General features: G+C 49.7%; 1 protein-coding gene across 1 annotated transcript in view; it reads right to left on the reverse strand.

Moving 5' to 3' along the window:
* Positions 1-3,197: 3,197 nt before the first annotated feature.
* Positions 3,198-23,120, reverse strand: part of TLL2 (tolloid like 2) — a 130,331-nt gene continuing 110,408 nt past the window's right edge. Inside the window, exons 14-21 of the mRNA XM_004268391.3 lie at positions 16,942-17,067; positions 16,008-16,168; positions 15,177-15,357; positions 13,615-13,740; positions 11,488-11,615; positions 8,290-8,503; positions 5,669-5,919; positions 3,198-4,108 (exon numbers count right to left, since the gene is read on the reverse strand). Of these exons, the coding sequence (XP_004268439.1) occupies positions 3,974-4,108; positions 5,669-5,919; positions 8,290-8,503; positions 11,488-11,615; positions 13,615-13,740; positions 15,177-15,357; positions 16,008-16,168; positions 16,942-17,067 (1,322 nt within the window). The 3' untranslated portion in view covers positions 3,198-3,973. The remainder of the gene's footprint in view (positions 4,109-5,668; positions 5,920-8,289; positions 8,504-11,487; positions 11,616-13,614; positions 13,741-15,176; positions 15,358-16,007; positions 16,169-16,941; positions 17,068-23,120) is intronic.

Raw genomic sequence — 23,120 nt, forward strand, 5'->3', positions numbered from 1 at the left:
AAAGGCATAAAGCCTTGACACTCTACGTATAGCACAAAACAGTTGCGTGTGTTAGTTCTGCATTAAGACTGAGTGTTTTTAAAAACATGGCGCCATATTACCCTTCCCTGATTTGACCCACAAAACTCCAAACACACCCTAAAGTCTCTTCATCTGGTCAACCCCAAAAGACCGTCCTTGATCAGACGGCGTCTCTGTCCTTGTGTTAGAAATGGACCCTGTATCAGCCAGGGCCCCCACAGGAAATGAGTGATATACTCAACTAGCTATATTTAAGGGGGCTTATTAAAAGGACTATTTATAAAGGTTCCCCTTGGGGAATAATGCAGCACGAGGGTTAGACGGGCAGAGTGTCATTTCCCCCCCAGGTCTGAAGGGACAAGTGAAAGGAGTGGCTGCCCGAGTTCAGAGAGAAAGCCCCCTTATGGGAGCCGTGACCTTCAGTTTTAGACATCACATGTGGTCCTCAGGCTCAAAACCAGGTGGAGAGAATTGCTGAGGGACAAACGGAAGATGTCTACCACATCTAGCACTGTTACAGCTGCAACCAGCGCCACAACGTTCATGTTGTCAATTTCCAGACTGTTTGGGTCCAAGAAAGGCGGCAACTTTGAAGCCCTCTTTGGCTTTGCTCATGACTTTCTGGGTCCAACAAGGAGCTCTGTTCTGGAGCCAGGCACTGGGTACTCACCAGAGAGTAGAAAGCCAGAGAGAGGGTCCCCTTTTTTTTATCTCCTCCCCAAGTTCTCGTGGTATTGGAGAAAATGATCACAAAGATCTTGTCTGAACTTATGATACAAACACAGGACACATCAATAAATCCTCATTCTTTAATGAAACATTTCTTTCTAGACATATGTTAGCTCCTCTCCCCTTTCCCTTTGAAACTGACAACATTTCATGAAATGTACAATTACACAAAATAAAAAATACAATATATTTATAGATAATGCTCTAAACGGTTTTTCTTTTTCTTTTTTCTTTATAAAGAATCCTTCTAGGCATTTGGGATTATTTTTCAGAAGTTCAGTCTACAAAGGAAACTTGAAAAACATCTGCTGAAGCCAAAGGAACACTTGTTGACACACTGGACAATAACAATACCACGAATTATCTGAGATTTATCAAATAGACCAGATCAATGCAAACCCCAGTGTGATTTGCTAGTTAACAAGATTTTACAAATGATTTAACCAGGCTGAGCATTTCATGAGTAATAGGAAACTTAACTTTAGAGGAAAATAGTCTTACAGTGAATCGATGCACAGCCTCATTTACTGTTTGGAGAAATTCCACAAGCTGAAGTTAATTCCAGATCCTTACCCTGCCCTGGGATCCAGGTTCTAGCATCTACTAGACCAGATTACACTAGAATTGGACCAGGCTGAAGACCCAGACCCCAAATATTTCATGGGGTCATCAAGATAATTCTCTGAACTGAAGCCAGTCTTCTTGGAGCTCTGTGACAGCCCCAAGGACAAAGCAGGCAGGGGTAATGTCCCCTGGGATATGTGCAGGAAGGTCACTGGGCATTTGGAAGAGCCAAGGCAGGGGCCTGGGTCTTTCTGCTGAGTGGACTTTCTCTCGTGAAGCCAGCTGTACGTTCGTTGCAGAACCTGCACTGTGCGTACGTCCTGTGAGTCTGAGTTTCCAAGGGGAGTGGTCTGGCCAGCCCCAGCTGAATCAGAGCTTGTCTTTTCTAGGAATACGTCACTCACAGAAGGCCTAAATAAAGGTTTTCATAAGAGTCCCATTGTTTCAAATTGGCCACAGGTTGTTAATTGTTGAAGTTGTGTTTTTGAAAATATTCATACTAGAGAGAGAAAAATAAGTACCATTGTTTCATGAGGGTGGCAAATACTGAGGCAGAGCTGACTCTGTTTCTGACTCCCTCTCACTCTTCCAGGGAATTCATTAATCTTACTCAGACTTCTAAAGGCTGAAACTACAGAATTTTCATGTTCTTGGAGAGAGACCCTTACCAGTCACCTTATGCATCCTGATTTCAGTTTCAACTCTGAAGATCAGATGGGGCAAAATAAAAGCCACCAAAACACAGAAATCAGAGGAATGGAATCCACCCTATGAGGCGGGTAAGGCCTGAACCAGGGACAAGCTGCTCTACGTGCTGAATCAAAGATCCCCCGGATACAGGGGCTGTGATAGATCACAATATAAGAATGTAGGCTGGACCTCCTTTCGGGGCCAAGAAAGGCCAAGAGATAGCTTGGTGAAAGAAGACCCATAAAACACAGCACAAGTCCAGAAGGGCCCACTCGGTCAAATCAGTGGGTCAGTATTTATCACACTGCATTGACTAAGGCTCTGACAGTTGATCCTTTACATTCATACATATATACAGACATATATTATTATTAATAATACTTTGTTTTTTGCTGTTTTAAGGAAAAAATAGTCCCATGCATTTCTTCTACCTTTCTTTGTATTCTTCTTTTTTCATCTTTTTTTTTTTTTAAACTCCCAGCAATCATTTTAATTAGACATAGTCCTCTGGGAGTGTATTCTGATCTTTAAAAAATATCACCTTTAATCTTTTACAAATACTTTGTTTCAAATGAGGTTGATTCATCCCAAGGGAATTCTGGTGTTTGGGAGTGATCTCGGCTCTCACCGAAAACCCTCTCGTGTGCTGTCCTGTGTTCGATACCAACCACATGGGACTTACGGTCATGTAAACATTATTTAAAAATTATTCCAACATAAATACTCTTTTAAAGCTAACATACCACAGGTTTTAGCTCATAATGCCCATAGATGCCTTAATGAAATGCCATTCAAAACTACCTCACTGTTTAAAGTACGCCTGGAGGTTTCAAAATTATGTAAACAACATCCTCTACACTTCTCTAGGACAAGTGCCAAGTGTGGTGAATTCTGATTGCGGGTTGGTGACTGAGTGCTAGTTAGCCTGAGCAACGTCACCCATGCACTCTTGAACCCTACTGGTTTCAGGAAGTCAGTCACAGTAGACTTGTTCCACAAGGTGTTGATTCTTACATAACTTATAATTAACCAGTTTTCAATGATGTTAACCCCACGAGGGACCTGAATGGTCCCTCATAAGATGTCTTTGCACGTCTTGCAAATGCAGTTTGAGTTGGCTGTCAAGAGTCAAGGTCAACCACAGCAAGTGCCTCTACAGCTGGAGGAATAGATGTTCTCAGCCCATGGAATCCCAAGGCCAGGCGGAGTCTTCTCCAAGTCAGCAAGGGCAGGAGGACAAGTCAGGATGTCTTCCTGGCAGATTAGGGACTCTCACCAGCAAATGTTCTGCTGAAGTTACAGCAGATGCCTTAGTCCTTTAATGCAGTTAGGGATGGGGGAGCCCAACGTGGGCAGGGAGAGCCGATGATGCAGAGGAAAGGCTGGAGGTCTCCTTGCTACGTGACAGGGATCCTCACACACCAGCTCCCTCTGTGCACTGCTTACTGTCATGCCTTTTCTAGTCCTGACGCCCATATTCTCAGGTTTCATGGGTGACGTGTCCCTGGCAGAGAGATAGCAAAAGTCTCCAGCCAAAGCTGTGAGGAGCACCTGCGCTATGGCCAGGCTTTTATCCTCATTGCGCGGTGTAGACAGAAGATGATCCGAGTCTCCAGGACACGGTCACACTGCCTGACACCTATGGAAGCCCATCCAGAAATAGAGGAAGGACCCACCCAAGAGTGGGCTTTTACCTCATAGGAGCAAGGGACAAGGAGAATGAACAGGCATAGCTTGAATAGTCAGGGACATCAAATCTTAAAAACTCCATGATTGATAACATTGCAGCTGGAATCAAAGGAACATCTTCTCTCCTTGTTTTGGCCGAACTTCATCAGATACACACACCTCCAAGGCTAGATTCTGAGTTTTTGTTTGAGAATAATACTGCACACTGCTTTAAGGAAATTCACAAGCTGCCATTGTTATAACAAAAACATTCTCATTTCCTGTTTTCCAAGCACAACCGTTACTTCTTCATGTGCAGGGCATCCTGGAACTTGGTGCTCGTGTACTGGGCCTGAAAGCCCTTCTTGTTGATGGTGTCGTCCGTGTGGAATCGAATCATCAGAGAATCCCCTGCAGAGTAGATTTCTTCCAATGGCTGAGGGGAGGAGAAAGGAAAACCAGAGGGACTTTAAGCCAGTTGGCTGTGGTTGGAGTTTAAAATAAGGAGAATGAGACAGAAATTTACACAAAGTCATAGGATGGCTGATGATGCCGCGAGGCATCCCTGGCACCAGAGGCTCTGAAGGGCAACAAAACAAGCTCTTTTTCAAAGGAAAGCTTTTCAAAATCTGCTCTAGAGAGCACCCCCGCCCCCTGCCCCAGCCGTGCTTTTCCAAAGACAATCTGAAATGCATAGCTCATATAGAATCTGTTATTTATTAAGTGCATAGATTGATTAAGTGCACTTCTCTAAGCACTTTCAGATCTCATCTCATGTAAACGCTACAACAACTTTGTAAGGCAGGTTCTATCTCTATTCTGTACTTGAGGAAACTGAGATGAGACTCAAGTTCACACAACTAGATAGGCTGCAAGCTCAGGTTTTTCTCACTGTAAAGTGTATACCATGAATCACCCAGCTCTAGGGTCACCACTGTGATGTGTCTTCCAGGAGACCTAAGACAAAGACCACTGTTGAGGTCCATGTCCTGTCCAAGGACAAAACATGGGACGGAGCCACTACATTTGTCAGAAAGGTTTTGCCAGGTGGTGGATGAAGGGGAGCCAGGTTCTGAGGCTGCTCTCTGACAGATTCTAACGGAACCAAACTGGGCTTCCCGTACATTTCACTGCTCAGGACCTCCAAGGTTTTCCTCTGCATGTGGACCCCACAGTTTGAAAGACTTCAGCTCTCAAAGGCACTGCATCAGCTAAGTCACACTTCGGCATCCTTTCTTCTTTGGAGGGTGAGAGAAGATGAAGGGAAATTATTCAAAGACTCATGCAAATGCCAGTTTGAGGTTCTGTTTAGCACAAGCACTAATGACTCCAAAATGATTTAATGTAAGTCCAGCCAGTTGCAAAGAAGCTTGAGTGATCAGCCCTGGAGGTGGACAGTGCCCAGCATGGTACAGCCAGAGAGGGCCCAGGACACTGAACTGGCTGGTCCACACACTTTCACTGAGCACCAACTACGTGCCAGGCCCTATTTCAGGCGCTGGGGAAATAGTGATCAAAACAGGCCTGCCCTGTCCTGAGGAGGTGGCCCAGGAAAGAGGTGATAATGAGAAAAATGATCATGACCTTGAGCATAACTAATATGTTTGGAGTAAAAGAGTGATTCATAATTTTCACAGGCATTTGGTTTTATTGGGAGAGAGAATTGTGAATATGTGGAATATGCACAAGTATAATAAAAAAAATTTTTTTAAAGCCTGAAGGCTAAAGAAAACTGGGTGTGGGGGGCTAGGGGGGCGGGGAGAGACAAACCCTTTGCAAAACTAGGCAGTCCTAAAAAGGTCTTGCTCTTACCTAGCTGACCTCGGTATTAGGTTCCCGGTACCTCCCAACCTCCTCTGCGACTACCCTCCAGTTTCCCTCTGTGCTCCAGCAGAGCGGGCCTCCTGGCTGGTGTGATAAGCAGCAGGGACCCTGACGCACGTGTGTCTGACCCAACAGCTCCGCGGCCCGCCTCCCCCGCATCCCCGGGACTCACCCCGGAGCCGCAGAAGCGGCCGAGCCTGGGCGCCGTGCTGTCGTAGCCATCGTACGCTTCCATGTAGTCGTAGCCACAGTCGGCCTCCTCCTCGACCTCAAAGGTCCGGAATATCAACTCCACGCCGTAGCCGTCCTCCGCCGCGATCACCCAGTCGCAGCGGGCCTGGCTCGGGTAATTGTTGTCCCCAAACTGGGCATGGGAATAGAGCTCTTTGGTCTGCACTTCGGCCTTCAGCCTGCCCCCGCACTCTAGAGCGGAGAGAGAAGCGCGATGCCCCCTCCGCACAGAGAGCGCACGCTCTGCATCCCCTCTTCCCGGCCCCCCGTTTCTCTTCACACCCTGCGTACAGGCCAGTTTTCTCCACAAAGCCTGGTGTGTGCCCTGTGCGAAGGGTCGGGAAAGTTTCATCAGCCCATTTTACAGAGGAGTAAAAGAGATCCAGGAGTTTCAGGGCTCACTGGCGAGTCCAAATTGACCCTTACGTACAAACCAAGGTCCTGTGTTCCCAGATTGGGCCATAAGGAGGCCTCGGGGAATACCGGGGCGTGCTACTGACAAAAGCCTTTTCCCCTCTCCAGTTATGGAGACCTGGGGCCAATGGATGATTTGCCCGCCTGGTCGCTGGGATGTGACGGATCATTACCACTTTACTGCGTGGAAGCGCTAGAAGCATCTGAAAAGGGCTCACACTTGCGCGGCCGACTTACTGTAATTCGTTATTTTGCCAGCAGAGGGCACCAAAAGCACATCAAAACTGCTGGTGAGCGCTCAAACCAGAAACCTCAGAATAGACCTGGCTGGAGCCTGCATTTGAGAGCCTAACTATAGGCCAACTTTGAAACCCCTGTGAGTGTTACAGGCGAGCTGCGCCGTGTACTTTGGACTTGTATTCTGTAGCCTTGGCTTCTGCGTTTTTTCACTGGGACGGTAACTCTGGTTGGCCTGAGTCCCATCCTACCATGTGTCTAGGCTGCTAGAGACCACATAATAAAAATGTGTAAATGAGAGGGATGGGAAATTAGAAAGCAACAGAAATTCTGAAGGCAAATTCCTCCACAGCAGGTCCTCAATGTGTTCCATGCCTCCTCCCTCTGGCGTGGCTTCCACACTATCTGGTAACATTCCCCAGCCCAGCTGGAGCTCCGTGTCCAGCCTGGCCCCAGTCCTGTCCGACTGCCAACTCTTAATCCCATGTGTGCTCTAGCTTAGAATTTCTTCCAGGTCTGAGCTGTCTTTGGGAAATTTCAAATTCTTGAGACGTGGCTGGCAAGGAAATGGGCACTTAGCAGGGCAGGATGCCTTCCATCCATCCTGCCAGATCCCCTCTCCATTCTTCCCCACCTGCTCTGGGCCCCTGGAGGCAGACCTCTGGGTCTACATAGATGAGCCCTTTGCCTTCATGATCCAGCCACAGGGAACACCAGCAGATCACAGGAGGGAGGAGGAAGGTCAGGGCATTATCCCAGGCCCCCTCCTTGCCTGGTCCTCGCTCCTGTTGGGGGGCCCTCTGTTTGCTCCCCTCTATCTCTAGGCTCCAGGAACCGTTCCCTCCTCTGGTATCCAGGCCAGGGGTAGTAACAGCCTTGCGACCTAGCCCTGGTCGCGGCGCTGTCCCCATGGTGTCCTCACACCCTGCCCACCCCTCTGTAAACAGTCCCTTATTAAACTCTCCTCAATTAACGATTCTACCTGAGTGTGCCCCCATTGCCTGAAGGACCCTGACCTACCCTGAGCACCCACACTCAGTCCGCAGGGACAAGAGGGTGAAGTCACTAGTTAGTGGCTTTTAAACTTCACCGGGGAAGTGACAACGCAGCCGTGAACGGTGGGGAGTTTTCTCCCAGGCAAGGGCCAGCCAGACGGAGAAGGTGCTGGCTGTCATTTTGTCTCACCTGATTCATGTTCTCTGGTTCTGGGAAAAAACTGGGAGGAGGGGCTGTTAAAGGGATCAGAAAACCTCACAGTGATCGTCATCATGATCTCAGACTCTGAGTGGGCTGCACAGTCACCGCTTTGCCAGAGGGCCAGGATCAGAGAGTCAAAGCTGCTTCAAGGGTTCTAGTCCCAGGTTGTATCCTTTAAATGGCTAAAGAGCAGAGCCAGTGTTCTTACTGACTTTCTTCCGTTTAACACAGTAAATAATGTAAGTTATATGCATAAACATTTTCCTCCAAAGGGCTGAATAAAGTTATTTATTTCAAGTGAGGAAAAATAATGGGGAACAAAAACACTTTTCATTTTCTGGAACTGATCCTTGGAGGGTACAAAGGGCTACTCTCCACCACTCAGCACTAAGACTCAGGGTTTCACAGACCAGCAAAATTACAAGTAAAATTTTAAAGGCGGGGTGGGGGGCGGTGGGAGGAAGAAAGAAAGGGAGGAAAGAAACGTGGCGCCGACAAAGGGTTGCCCCTTTCAAAGGTTGTCAATGAAGGACATTAAAAGAAAACAACCCTACACCTATGGTTGCCCATGTTTCATTTTAAAAGGGACATGTTATCATACACTGCTCATCCCCCATAGTCAGAATTAAAGGTGGTCCTTCCCCTGCCTTGATCACCCATCTATCTCCAGTCCACGTGGGGATCAGCTGAAGGCCGGGCTCCCAGCCCACGCACCTGTGCTGTGCATGGCTTGGAATCCTCTCCTCTGCACCGAGGCATCCGAATAAAAGCGGAGAAACAGGCTGCTGCCCGAAGCCACCACGGGGTCTGGCTTCTTGCTGCCGCAGAAACGGCCGAGGACCGGGGCCAGGCTGTCGGGCCCATCGTGAAGCTCCAGGTGGTCATAGGCACATTCCTGGTGCTGCTCGATCTCAAACTCGTTAAACGTCTAGGGATGGAAGAGCAGAAAGTGAGGCAAGGTCACTTCAGCTGGGGCGGGCCCCCCTCTCCCGCGGTGGGAGAGGAAGGGGCACGAGGACACGCACCTGCCCAGCCAGCTGTGCAGGCGGCATGGAGCCCGTGGTGATGGTGGCCACATCTGTTGAGCAGATCTCCAGCTGGCCCCTCTCTTAGTCCCCAGAACAACCCTATGAGCTGTTGCTACCACGACCGCTTTGCGGATAAGATGGCCGGGGTCAGAGCGTTTCAGTGCTTGTTGGTGTCTGTGCTCCTCTGGCACATCCTGCGGCTTCTCCCTCAACGATGAGAGCAGCAGGGACCAAGGTGTCCACTCTGAGCCAGGGGCTGTTTTAAATGCTTTGTAAGTAGTCATCCTCATGACCCTGTGAGGTGTCCACCATGAGAACCTCCACCTTACAGATGAGGAAACTGAGGCACGGGGCTGTCGGATAACTTGCCCAAGGTCACCCACTGGCAGATTTGGGCCATGACCAGGAGGTCAAGGAGCCCTTGCGCTTAAGCTCTGCACTGCACCGTGTGAACGAGGCTTCATGAAGTGCGCGCTACTCCACGTCATTGTCCTGAGAGTGGCTGGCCAGAGTTGAATATTTTTTTCCATGCAGAGCCCTGCATTTTCTCACTCAATTCTAATAATACTGTAAGGGAAGAGCTACTATTATCCCCAGTGTGCAGAAGGGGAAACTGGGTCTTAGGAAAGTTAAGTGGCTTGCCCACGTTCAGACAGCTAGAGAAGGATGGAGCTGAACTGGACCCCCAGCCAGCCTGACTCCAGGCCACACTCCTAACCATCACCAGGCTATACTGCCTCCCTCCTCTCTGTCCCCGCCAGACCGTCCCCTGAAGCAGGCCAGGGCAACCCCATAATTCCAGGCTGTAAACCAGGCTCTGCAGCCCCAAATGTAGGGCCTCTCAGGTGCTGGGACTGGCCGATGGCCTGCCCATGGCTACGAGGGGGATGGGACAAGGTGAGAGGGGACAGTTTAACGGAAGACTTGGACCCAATGACAGAGAGGGAGAGAGAACATTAGCTGGGGGTTGGAAGGGATCGCAATTCACAAGAAGGGGCCCGGGGTGACAGAGCAGAGATGGAGGTAGAGAGGGAGAAATAGAGGGGCCGTTGGCTTTCTTAAGAATGACACACACATCTTGTGTTTGAGCTTTGAAATGGGCAAAGCTCTTCACACTTATAGGAAGGGAGGTGGGGCCGGAGAGTTGGGGTAGGGATGGTGGCCAGGAGTAGGAAGGGGGGGGCTGGTGGGACCAGGGTGAGCAATGCAATGGGAGGGTGACGGTGGGCCAGGGAGACGGGGCGCTCTCCAAAAGTCCATAGGACATCCTGTGGCTAACCCTGTGCAGTCAAACACTAGCTTCCTGGTAAGTATTCAGCCCACACTCTGGTAGCAAAAAGGTAGAGCATGATCAGTGTACCCACCATCCACTTCCCAAGGAAGCATTTAAGAACTAGCGCATATGCATGTGCCTCAGATCAATTGGAGATCTGGGTTCACTCTGGCCACTGTGAGCGGTTGCTTTATTTCCTCAGTACTGTAGAGAACAGGAAAAGACGTTTGGGGCAGTTACTAAAACCTTGTGGCCCTTCCAGGGAAGCGCCGCTACCAGTCGTGCAAATTGCGCGTCCCCAGCCCCAGGGCGCGCCATTCCCCCGCTGTCTTCGGAGATTTGTGTTGCCATGGCGATCGTCTTCCGGCAGACGGCAGCCTTTCTCTAATGCACTTGCTTTAATTCACTCTCGCCCAGATTCAAGGCTGTTCTGACTGACCCAGGAGAGCAGCCGAAAGCATTTCCTACGCGGACAGCCATGCATACGAGGTGCCCACGTGGGCACCCGTGGTCAGGGGCCCTGCCTTCACCCCTCGATGCCCCAGGCCTGCCCCCGTGCCCAGCCTGGGCGCCCATTCATCCACCTGTCCTCCTCACCGCTCTCGCCAGTAAAGACCCACGCAAGTCCCTGGGTGATCGTCTATTTATCATCACCTTCTCCTTTGTTCTCTCCCCTTCTCCCTGCATTATTGGTCCATGATGCAGGGGGACATCCATATACATTCTGAAGAGCTTAGCTGTCTCCAGAGTTCGAAGGACCCATTTAAAACCTGTTTGTCTGCTGGAATACAACAACTTCTCCGGAAGGCAAGAGGGCTTGTTTTACACTCCACGATCTGGGAGCCCCTGGTGGCTGAGAAACAAGACTTGTAGGAAAAACTCATTTCTCTTTTGAAATAACCGAGCATGTGCGCGGACCACCACAACCATATGCGTGGATGGGACTTTAAAGAAAGGCTTGGAAGATATATATTTTTAATTCAAGAGAGAATTAGCATACATAACCTCCTATTGTTAACTGGAAAAAATGTAAGTCGTAGAAGAATATGAAAAATAGAACCCATTTGAGAAACGTGAGCAAGAAAAAGGATACGTATTTGTTCCTGTGCGCACACACACAGAAATTCTGGAAGAATTCACAAGAAAATGTTCCGAGAAGTCATTCCTAGAGTGAGCACGGGGATCTGGAAATTTGATGTCCACTTTCCAACCCTCTGACTGACTACATTTTTTTTTTTAACCTTGAGAATGTTTTGTTTTGTTTTGTAAAATATTGTAACTGGAAACTATTGAATCTCAAACAGCGCTTCAAATCTGTGTGATGGGTGCCAGGTCATACTGACACCACTGTGAACAGGTGCTATTTACAGAGCTTTTCTCACCCACCACCCTGGGCAGAGGGCTTCAGGTGCCTCCTCTCTTAATCTGCACAACAGCCCGGAGAGGTAGGTTTCATTAGCAGCCCCATATTCCAGATAACAAAACTGAGTCCTGGAAATGTTGAGTAACCGCCCCACGTTTCAGAGCTGGGAAGAGGCCGAGCAGAGACTCAGACCCGTGTCAGCCTGATCCCGAAGTCCGTGTTGTCCATCAACTTTGAAAATAACTCACAAGTTTCACCCTGTGGCCCGCGGTTGAAGAGATGTTCCAGGTACACTCCCTCCGGCTCGGGTATTTGTCAGGCCAGTTGGGGCTCACCAGGGTCCCCTCTGCACTGCTGATCTTGTGCACACAGCCAGCTGGGGGTGACGGCAGGGGGGGACACAGAAGAGAGAGAGAGGTAATTCATTTGTGGGTCTCTTCCCTGACCTCTTGTCACATGGTCATAATATGTGAGGGCAGGGTTTGGCCTCAATAAAGGGTCCCCCAGCTCAGAGATCTGCTGATTTATTTGGCTTTGCTGCCTTCCTGGAGCCAGGTCACCTTTCTTACTGCTGCTATTCTCATTGTGATTGTCACTGGAAATATGGTAGAGTTAGTGGATGAGACCACAGGCCCTGGGGTCAGATGGGCCTTTGTTCAAGTCCTGATGCCACCACCTACAAGCTCTGGGACTCTGAGCCTTGTGTCCTTATTGGTAAAAGGGGCGCCAACATTGTAGCGGGGATGCACGGATTAAATGAGATAATGCATGTGAAATGCTCGGTAAGTGCTAACAAAGATCTCCATCACTATGCCTCTGTCTTTTAGTTTCCAAAGCAATTTCAGTTGGAGGCTACAGATGTTGGCCTGGTAACCATGCTATTTGCAAAGAGCGGTCCCACGACTTGCTTAGTAAGTAGCGTTTTGGCCAATAGCTGGAATTTGTCTCTATCTGTGTCGAGCACTGCACTAAGCACTTTGATTGCATCCTTTCATTTAATCCTTCCCACCTTCTAATTGAGAAAATAAGCTGAGAGATGGCAAGTGACCTGCTGGTTGGGGGTAGAGCCAGGCCTGCCTTTGCTCTTGCTGATTAGGAAATAGAGGGCGCTGAGGAGGTACCACTGCTGTCTCTGCCCTGTGGCTTCAGGCTGAGGCAGCTGGAGGTTGAGGGTGGGTAAGAGGGAGGGGCGGCTGCACGGAGGTTCCCCCTCATTGCTGCCTCTGCTCCGCAGCCCCACAGAGAACGGGCGCCAACAGGGGCAGCAGCTCAGACGTGGGATGTCTGAGGTGCCGCACTCCCTGCCACCCTGGGGGAACGCATACAGCTCACCTGATGGGACCTTAGCGGAGTTATATCCCTCCTGCCCGCCCCCCATCCACGCCACAGGGGCTAAACAAAGTTTTTTTTAAGTTCCAGAATGACAGTTCCTTCCAAGTTTTTCCAACCCACCTCTCAACCCAACCTGTGACCTCCTGTGTCCAGGTCACAGCGCTGGGCTCGAGGGTGGGCTTCTGAAGATGTCTAAGCTCATTCTTTAACCTTCCGGGGAGGCCCTGACCAGTCTCCGTGGCGCCCCAGCCAGTATCTCCTAATTCTGAAATGTTTATCCCAGAACAGGGGTGTGAGGTCTTCATATCTTCCCTCACCCTGATGTGCATGCGGGGCTCTGTGGTGGGGACAAGGCCTGGAGGCCTGTGTGTTCATCGAGATGCTCAAACTCCCTTTGCAGGATGGGGTAAGAACATGGGAAGGCCTTTCCCAGAGTGACTGACATGAAAAGCCGTCTGGACTCCCAGTAGTGAATGGAGCAGGGAGCAAAGTCTTCCCCAAATTCTATTTTACTATTAGGCTGCAAACGGTAAATATGATTATGACATAGATGGCTGATATCTATCAACATTTCAAGCGCTTAATATGTGTCAGCCTGTCTGAAATACTTTCTAAGCATGCTCTCATTTAACCCTCACAAAAACTTTAAGAAGGAGGTATGTTTAGTCCGTTTGAAACAGAAGAGGACACTGAAGCTCAGAGAGGTTAGCTAAGTCTCCCAAGGTCGCACAGCTAGTAAGTAGGAGAGCCAAGATTTAAACCTAGGTGGTCTGATTCTGGAGCCTGGCGTTTAACCACTTTGCAATAATAACCGTAGGAGAGCACTCAAGGGCCCCTACAAGCTTCCTGAAGGAGTGACTGCCCTGGTGAAAATCACTCTTGAGCAGGAAGGTGGGAGGAGGGAAGGCAGAAGCTGAGCCTCAGTTCGGGGCTTGCTAGACCTGGAGGAAGCGCCCCTCGCTCTCACTCTTACGCATGCGCACACTCGGGCAGCCAAGGTGAGCCTCCCTGCGCCCTCCACCCCGGCCACGCTCCAGCCTCACCCTCTTTGCAGTCCTGCCGGTTTTCATGGAGGCGGTAGCCGTTCCTGCACCTGCACAGGTAGCTGCCGAAGGTGTTGACACATTCGTGCTGGCACCCGCCGTTGTCCTTGGCGCACTCGTCCTTGTCTGCGGAGATCAACGGACTCTCCTAAGAGGAACCACCAACTTGGGAACGTCCCTCACAGCCCAGAACCCAGCTCAAAAGGAGTCTCCACCAGGGAGCCTCCCTGATTGTCCCAACTCTGATTATCCTTCCACGGGGCCGAGGGTGGGGCAGCATTCCTTGGCTACTACCTGGCCCTGGTACATGTTGAATTCCCCATGCTCCTAAAGCACTTTAATGTATATATAGGTTCTCCCCTCCTGCTCCCCACCCAAACCAAGGAGCTCCTTAAAGGATAGCCTAGTATTAATAATAATATTAACAATAATAAAAATAACCACCGTGCACTGAGTATTTACCCTGTGATGGACACTAATCACTCTATTATACCCTCTGTATTATCTAAGTTAATTCGCACACAACCTTAGGAGGGAGGTGCCTATGCCTCCATTTTACAGGTAGGAAAACTGAGGCTGAGAACGTTAACGTGCCCAAGGTTACTCAGTGAGCAAGCAGTCTGTGTGACCAGAGGCCTGGGCTGTTACTCCACGGCCCCACACCTCCTCCTGCCTGTGGAGCAGGTAAGCGTGCGAGCCTCGGGCCAGGCGGCCCAGTGCCAGCCTTGCTCCTCCACTTCCAGCTGTTGTGACCTTGGGGAGCCCTTGCCTTCTGTACCTCAGTTGCCTTACCTGTAAAGTGGAGTCACTTATGGTGTCCTTACCTCACAGGATTGTTGAGAGGAGGAAACGAATTAGTACAGGGAAAGCACTTAGAACAGCGTCCAGCCCTGAGTCAGTGTTAGTTTTTATTTATTATTATGGATGGACTCAGATGTTAGCTGTTGTTGTCATTATGGATCTTGTAGCTCAAGCCGGCACAGTATGCAGCCCTCTCCTAAGCCAGCTTCCTTCCCTGTTAACCGAGGACCAACCTCCATCCCCGGCCCTCCCACCAGGATAACTTCAAGGGTCAGGGACATCTCCCTCCTCTCTGTACCCTCCGCCCACTGCGGGTAATGTGTCACTGAACACTTGGTGCTTTAGTTTTGCCCTCTGATTCTATGAGGACAACTAAGAATCCTTAAAGAGCCCGTAAAAAACAAAGAGATGAAGACCACCCAACACTTCAGTGCTGGAACCACGGGCTAGAAAGAGGCAAGGAAGGCTCCTCCCCAAGCCCTCTGGGAGAGTACAGCCCTGCCCACACCTCGGTTCCAGACCTCTGGCCTCCAGAGCTGTGAAAGACAACAGTTTTTGTTGTTTTGAGCCACCTGGTTTGTGGTCACTTGTTTTGGTAGCCCTGCAATAACATAGCCACCACGCTATAAAACCAGGACCGAGGCAGAGACACTGTGAGGGCCGGGGCAGTGGGCAGAGAGGGGCGGGCGGGTGCCCCGAGGCTGGGAGCCCGCAAAGCCGTGTTGCCCTCAGCCTGTGGTCTTGCCCCCAAACCTGCACACCTGAGAAGAAGTGGGCCCTGAAGCCGCGTTTGGAGACCGTGTTGTCGGACTTGAACTCCACGCGCATGTTGTTACTCTGCGAGGTGATGACTTCGGGCGTCTCAGAGCCACAGAACTTGCCGTGCAGCCCGGCGTCAGGGGACAGGCCGCTGCGCACCTCCACGAAGTCGTACTTACACACCTGCAAGGGGGAGCCATGGGGAGCCGCCCGGTTCCCTCAAGTCCCGCCGCAGACCCTGGGGCATGGCAGGGCTGCCTTCCTGAGAGCTGCACCCTGCCAGGTGGGCAGTTGAGCTCTGTCAGGCCCAGTGGGAGGGTCCTCTCGACTCTTACTGGGATCCCTCCAGCCCAAGGTGCAGACAGGGGGCACTCCTGACTAGCTGTCCAGCTGTAGGGTTCTGCCTGGGCCTCGGCTGGCTGCCTTGATCATCCCGTGACCACCGCCCAAGGGAGGGAATGGGGTGTTTATGCCACCCTGGTCGCCAGCTGCATCTCACCGCCTCCATTCCTCCCAGCTGGACGCCAAGCCCCAGATTCCTACCCCAGGGGATGTACCTGTCCTGACCACCTCGCACCCCCCGCCCCCAAGACCCGCCTCCTCCTCTCTTGTCCTGATTCTCCTCGGATTTATCAGTGATGAGAGGGCCAAAGCCCTCCATCTGCAGAGGGTGTGCCGCTGAAACTGCCTCACCAAACACCCCCCAGATTCCGCCCAGCTGCAACCCCGCGACCCTAGGAGGCCACCTCCCCGCCTGCTGAGCCCCTCGCCAGTTTTCAGCCCTGAGCCACATCCCAACACGATCCCCAGTCAATTGGAGTGCAGAAACGTACATCACTGCCTTCCAGTTCAAACACTTCAAACTGAAGGGAGATCCGGTACTGAGCGGGGACCACCACTTGCCAGACACAGTTTTTGTTTGTAGGATACTCCTTTGGCCACCCAGGACTGGTGATGGTTCCATTCAGCTTGGTAATGAAACCGCCACAGGCCCCTGCATGAGGGGGGGAGAAAAAGCAAGATTCATCTGGTTTTACTTCCAAGTGACTGCAATTTCCCCCAAGCAGCAACAAGCCCTGCTGTTCTTTAATAACAACAACAATAACAACAACAACAAATAGACCATCTGAACTGATCAATTCAGCCTCCTTTCTTCTAGTCTGTTTCAACTGAGGATTTGGAGGGATGGAGTGGAGGACAAGTCTTTACAGCTTTCTTAAAAAAGACGATGCGTTTGTGCTTACCTCTCACTCAGTGGCATAGCTGGGGACTTCACATGACTTGGACCAAGGACCACACACACACTTGTAGCTGCCCAGAATTTCAAGATTTAGAAATGTTTGCACCAAGCTATGCAATGTCCCTGGCTTCCATGAACAAGCAGTCATTCAGGTGGGCAAAGAAAACACCACCAGCCAGGTAGGAATGGAATGAATGAAATGCACTATTCGTTGAGTCACACCAAAGTGCTCATACTTATTCTTCGCTTTTATTCGCTGCCTTAATAATCATATGAATTTCACACAGTCACAGAAGAAAATGAACCATGGTTCCACCTGCACAGTTGCTGGGGTGGAGTCCGATAAAGTCATCTCACGTTTGTGGCTTCATCGAGTTGTTTTTCCCTCCAGGAAGGAGGTGGGTCATCCCCACAGCTGTCCATTGTTACTTCACAGCCAACCAGCTGCCCCATCTTCACCTGCCCCCCTTCTCCTAAGACTTGTCCCCCATCCCCTCTCACTCCAGCTTGGCAGATCCAACACCAACCTTCACACGCCTTCTTGTCAGAGGCCAGCTCATAGCCAGGATCACACACACACTTGTAGCTGCCCAGAGTGTTCACACAGCGCTGCTCACACCCGCCGTGATCCGGCCAGGAACACTCATCCACCTCTGTTGGGGAGGAAGGTGACCACGGTTAAGTCATCACAAAGCTGCCAGGTCTGTTCCCCGTCGCTTTCCACATCCTGGGATTCCCTCTAAGAAAAAGAGCGACTCCTGGTGACCACCCTCCAAGGAGTCCCCCGTCCACGTCTCAGAAACCAGCAGCAGCCACAGCTGCGAGTGGGATCTTGACAACACACAAGACTAACTTGTTAGCCAGAAGCAGGGCTCCTTTGAGAGGAGACCGGGCCTGGTATAACTTCATTCTTTGCAGGGTTCAGTCAGCAGTATCTGTGATCTTAGAAAATCTCAAAGCTTTCATACCAAAGACGATCAATTTCAATGCCGTAAAATTGGGGGTCCCCCATAAATGCGGAACGTCTCAGGACATTAAGCAAAGGGTAAGGACAAAGGGACACATTCCTAGATGAAGATGTATAAGTATTCTCCAGGGACAGAACCAGAAGCTGTGATTTAGCATTTTTATCACTAATCTGAAGAGGTGATCTTCAAGGTTACAGAAAACGCTGGCTCTTAGGTGAACCGATGCCTCCAGGAGAAACTACAGGAAGAGGCCACAGAGAGACTCAGTTAGCGGGGGAGTTACATGGGATTCAGCACCGACAAGTGTCCAATGATGTGTCTGGGGCAATTAAATAACAGCAAGCAAGACGCCGTCCAGAGGCAGAACGTGGGACTCATTGGAGAATCTCCCCGGACGTGTCAGCCCACGGGCCACTAAAGAAAAGAAAAACCCAGTCCATTGGGCATCTCCAAGAAGAGTATCAGAAGTAAAAGGAAAAAAATCATTGTTTTCTGTTGCCAAGTTGTGGTACATTTATCCCTAAAGAGCATGCAGGTGGTAGCCTAACAGCTGCAGAGTCTAATGAAAGGACAACTAGACACAGAGACATCTTCAAACAACAGCAGAAGCCCAGCCTAGGAGGAAGAAAGGGTTGGAGAGCGGGTGGAAGTGTTGGTTCCTAACGCCAGGGAAGGTAAGAACAGAGCAAGGACAGAATTCACGAAATCTCGGGACACCTCGCATTACACATAAAATAAATGAGGACATTTTCAAGTTGGTAAAGACTTGAAAAGATCCCCAGTCCTGCCACCTCAGCAAGGATCCATTTAGTAACATTTCTGGTAGGTGGCTTTTCAGACCCTGCTGGAAAACACCTAGAGATAGGAATCTTACCGTTTTTAAAGGTATTTCTTGTCCTTTGAAATTTGAATTGTTAAAAACTCTGACTCCTTGCAACTTCCAACCCAATGGTCCAGCAGAAAATGCAAACCTTTCAACCACCATATCTCCTTTTTCCAACTCAAATAAACTCCAACTCAAACACATTTCCTTCCAATCTCCCTGATCCATGAGGCACAAAATACTCATCAACCTGGTGGCTCGTCACTGGGTGCAGGACAGTTTGTAAATATCCCATCATTTCATATAGTGAGGAGTAAACTTAGGTGACTCTAAGAGTGATGTGTTCTTGGGCTCAACAAAAGCTTAAATAAGTTGGTCAGTAGGAGAGACTTGGAGACATGTCTGGAGACATGCTCTAGACAAGGGGTTGAAGTTGTCCTTAGCTTCAGACAAGTATAAGTATTAAGTTTGCTAAAGTAGTAACAATCCTGCAATTATTTACTACTTTACAGTAGGCAAAGTACTTTCTCTGACATTTGCTAAAAAGTATAAAAGGAGGAGAATCAATAACAATGAGGAATAGAAAAAGTCCAGTCTTTCGAGTGAGCCAGACAGACCTGGGTTGGATTCACCAGGGGATCTTCCTTCAGTAAACTGGATGATTTGACCTTTCTGAGCCTTCCTCCACTTTTAAGACGAGAATAATATCTGCTGTTAGGGTTGTGGTGATTGAAAATGATGCCTGTGAAGTACCCAGCATATAGACACTCAGTACACATTAGCTATTGCTCTAGGAAAGAGCAGGGTTGCTTTTGAAATTCCAGTGGATGGAGAGACACAATGATGGGAGTAGTGAAAAGGATACAGTTACCTGGCATCCCTGAATCAGGGAAGAGTAGAGTAGGCCTGGGGAGGGGAGAGAGAGACAAGGCAGGAACAGAAAGAAGGAAAAAGCATCAAGGATGGGCCAATGAAGGAAGACTAGATGGGCAGGAAGGCAGCACAGCAGAGTCAAGAAACTGGCGGGAGGGCGGAAAGGAACCATGGAAAGAGCCCATCAACATAGAGCAAGTTAAACAAAGGGCCGAGCTGGGTGGTTGGGGGAGAGGAGACTGATGCCAGAAGATGCAATGGGCAGGACACACGATTGTCATAGGCAAGAAAAGGAGGACCACTGATAAGTCTCCTGGCACCATCTTAGCCATGTGGAGGGAGAGAGGCTGGTGGATTGGATTTGCACCTAAAGCAAAGGGAGTATATTTCCTCCAAAGACTAGAAGGGTAGGGTGTTTGGCCCAGGAAGATGGGTAAAAGGTATAGTTTACACCTGAGCTCTCTCCAGAAAAAGCAGTGGGATGTTTGGCCATTTCCACCCCTGCTCCAGCTCGGGTGTATGGAAGTGAACCAGGGGCCCTGCTCTCAGGAGGAGTCTGGGTGTCCTCTGAATCACCTCCACACTAGAATGAAGTATCAGCTGCTTCAAGCCCACAGGCTCATGCTTGCTCTGGGCTACTGTGGCCAAGGCCAAGCAACCCAGAAAAATCTGGGAGAGCGTGGGGGTGGGAGAAGAAGCTGAATCAGGGCCCAGCTTTGCTGACTCTGGCTTTTTTTGGCCTTCCCCAAGTAGTACCAGTGAAAGAAGGAACCATTCTGAGGTTAGAGAATGAGATGACTCAGGTAGGATCCCAAACATTGTTTCAGAGAGAGTTAAGGAAAGGGAAGGCAAGGCACATCCCTAAGCTTTTGAAGTACCTTGAAGGGAGCCAGTCCCCCACGTCACAGATCCCATGGTGGGCCATCAGTACTGGGACTGTGGAGCACGGGGATCAAGGTGGGAAACCCTCCCATTTATGTGGGGAGTGTGGCGCCAAAATGGCCCTGCCAACCCGAAAATGCACTTGCCATCTCCCCAGGTAAGCAGAGATGTGAGGTGCCTTGCCTGCTGCCCGGCCAGCAGGCCCTGAGAGGGACTTCCATCTGGCACCAGGAGAGGGATGCAGAGGCCAACTGGCACCCTGGACAGAGCCACGTGCCAGCTGGGCCCTGGGCAGAGACTCCTGCCAACTGGCACCAAGGCAAGAGCTTCTTGGCTGGTCCAGCTCTTCTGCGTGGCCTTTGTAGTTACTCTTCCACTTTCTTTCACTGGAGAAGTCCTGACACACGCACTGGCCCCTGTGTGCTCACAGGACATCCTACTGACAGCCTTGCTGGAAAAAGGCTGACAAAGAGCTGGCTGTGTCAGGGTTCTAGACCTGGGCTAACCTGTGCTACATCCCATGTGACTACTGAACACTTGAAATGCAGCTATTCTAAATTCAGATGTGCTGTGAGCGTAAAACACACTGGATTTCCAAGACTTAGTGTGGAAAAAAAAAAAGCCATAAAATCTCTCATTAATATTGTGTATATTGGTTACATATTAAAATGATAGTATTTTTGATATATTGGATTAAATATAGTATTAAACCTAATTTTGCCTCTTTCTTTCTCTGCTTTTTTTTTGTAAGGTGGCTGCTGGAAAGTTGAAAGTTACATTCATGGCTTGCATTTGTGACTTGCCTCCTATTTCTGTTGGACGGCGCTGCTCTGCACTGTGGTCTCTGGCCTCATTCATCCGCGTGGGAACCTGAAAGGTAGGCAGAGCAGGGAGCAAGAAGCCCAGTCCACAAATGAGAATCTGAGCCTTATCCATTCATTCACTGCCCTGTAAGTATTTATGGAGCCCCCTGTGGGTCTGGCACTGTGAATACGGAGGAGGACAAAGCAGGTAGGATCAAGTCTCGGAAAGGAAAACTGACCCTGAGAGCAGCAAGCTGGTAAGCAGTGTGTGGGCAGGGCTGGACCCCGAACTGCAGAGGCTGGATCCAGGGCCCTTCTCCCTATGCTCCCATGGCAGAAGGGTGACGGATGTCAGCATCAAATCAAAAATTCAAATCCCTTCACTTAACTTTCCTGTGGCTTTCAGGTCTCTGCAGAGGAGAGAGAATGAGCTGTGAAGTCCTACACATGCAGGGCCTACTTCTAGCTCGGCCACGTTAGAACTTCAGTTTCCTCAATTTTAAAATGGGGGTAATGATGCCAAGCAGGGGGCTGTCCTGAAGACAAAGTGAGGTAGCCGGTACAGCCTCTGGCATACTCGATAGATGTCTTTTCTTTCTCCTTTAATAGGTCCCAAAGAGGCTTCCACCAGACCTGACTCCTCTTTTAAGATTCAGGGTCAAGGTCAATGCTGTATAGTTCTTCTCTTCTAAATGTGGCTCTCTACAGTCCTTCTTTGTTTTTTTGGTTTTTTTTTTGGCGGTACACGGGCCTCTCACTGTTGTGGCCTCTCCCATTGCAGAGCACAGGCTCCGGACGCGCAGGCTCAGCAGCCATGGCTCACGGGCCCAGCCGCTCCGCGGCATGTGGGATCCTCCCGGACCGGGACACGAACCCGCGTCCCCTGCATCGGCAGGCGGACTCTCAACCACTGCGCCACCAGGGAAGCCCTCTACAGTCCTTCTTAACATAAAAAAGATGTCAAGCTGGGCCTGTGCACTAAGTTAGTGTAGATGGGCTTCAATTAACACCTTTACAGGCAACTAAAAAGCTGTTTGCCAACTGACATGTCCTTGAATATCTAGGCTGGGTGCTGACCCCACCCCCATGCTGAGTGAGACCCTCCTCCGATGTCAACACTTCACTATCACTGCCCACTGGCTCACAGGTCTCCTTTGTCACCATGTTCTCCTCTGTCCCACAGCCCCTGAGACAGTTTGGTGACTGCTGAATAAATGTTAAAGGTAGAAGAGGGAGAAGATGGCATTTTCTAACCACTAAAACGGAGCTAGTTATCATGGCTGCTCAGAGCAGGCCAAGGTTCTAGACTCAGTCCCTTACAAACTGGTTTAGCATCACAGATAGAAACACCCCTCTCCACTGCACTGACTGGAATCTCCAGTAGGGTTGCCACAAAAAAAGCAGAAGGATCCATTAAAGTTGAATTTCAGATGAGCAATTATTTCTTAGTACAGTATGCAATATTTGGGACGCACATATACTAAAAGATCATTCTTTATCTGAACTTTGAATTTAACTGGGCAAACGGTTTTTAAAAATTTGTTCAATCTGGAAACCCTAACCTCCAGTTTTAGCTGGTCCTCTCAAAGATTGCAATGCTGATCGTCAGCAGAACCAGGAATGAGATGTGGGTGGGCCAGTGCCAACTGGTTACCAGTTGTCTTACTGGAAAGAAGCCCCAACACCTAATTTACGGACCTGGGGGTGGAAGTCAGGGAAGGAGAAGGACAGGAGAATTAGGATAAACAGAATTAGAATAAAACCTCACGATTATTTGTGACGTGGTAAGTAAAATGAGGTCTCCCAAAGTCGTCCACATCATAGTCCTGGAACCTGGGGATGTTACCTTACCCTTACGTGGCCAAAAGGACTTTGCAGATGTGATTAGATGTGATTTCAGGTTCTTGAAATGGAAGATTATCCTGGATCGTCTGGGTGGGCCCACTGTAACCATAAGGGTCCTTACAACTGAAAGCGGGAGGAGGAGAGTCAGGGTCAGAAAAGGAAACGTGATGATGGAGGCAGAGGTCTGGGATGCAGCCCGAGAAGGTCCCAGCTGCCCTTGCTGCTTGAAGACCAAAGAGCACCACCAGCCAGGGAGCGCAGGCGCCTCCCCTACAAGCTGGAAAAGGCAAGGGAATCTGACCTCGAGAACTGTAAGATGGTAAGTTTGTATTGTTTTAAGCCACCACATTTGTGGTCATTTGTTACAGCAGCGATAAGAAAGTGACACACGGCAACTGCAAGAAGTTGTCACATCATTTTTTCCAGAGAGAAAAATAACTTCAGAGATTCCTTCCTTAGCAAAAAAAATTAATGGGACTAAACATGACACTATGTGTGTTCACTTAATGCTA

This window comes from Orcinus orca, chromosome 14, assembly GCF_937001465.1.
Source record: "Orcinus orca chromosome 14, mOrcOrc1.1, whole genome shotgun sequence".
In the NCBI taxonomy this organism is placed as follows: domain Eukaryota; kingdom Metazoa; phylum Chordata; class Mammalia; order Artiodactyla; family Delphinidae; genus Orcinus; species Orcinus orca.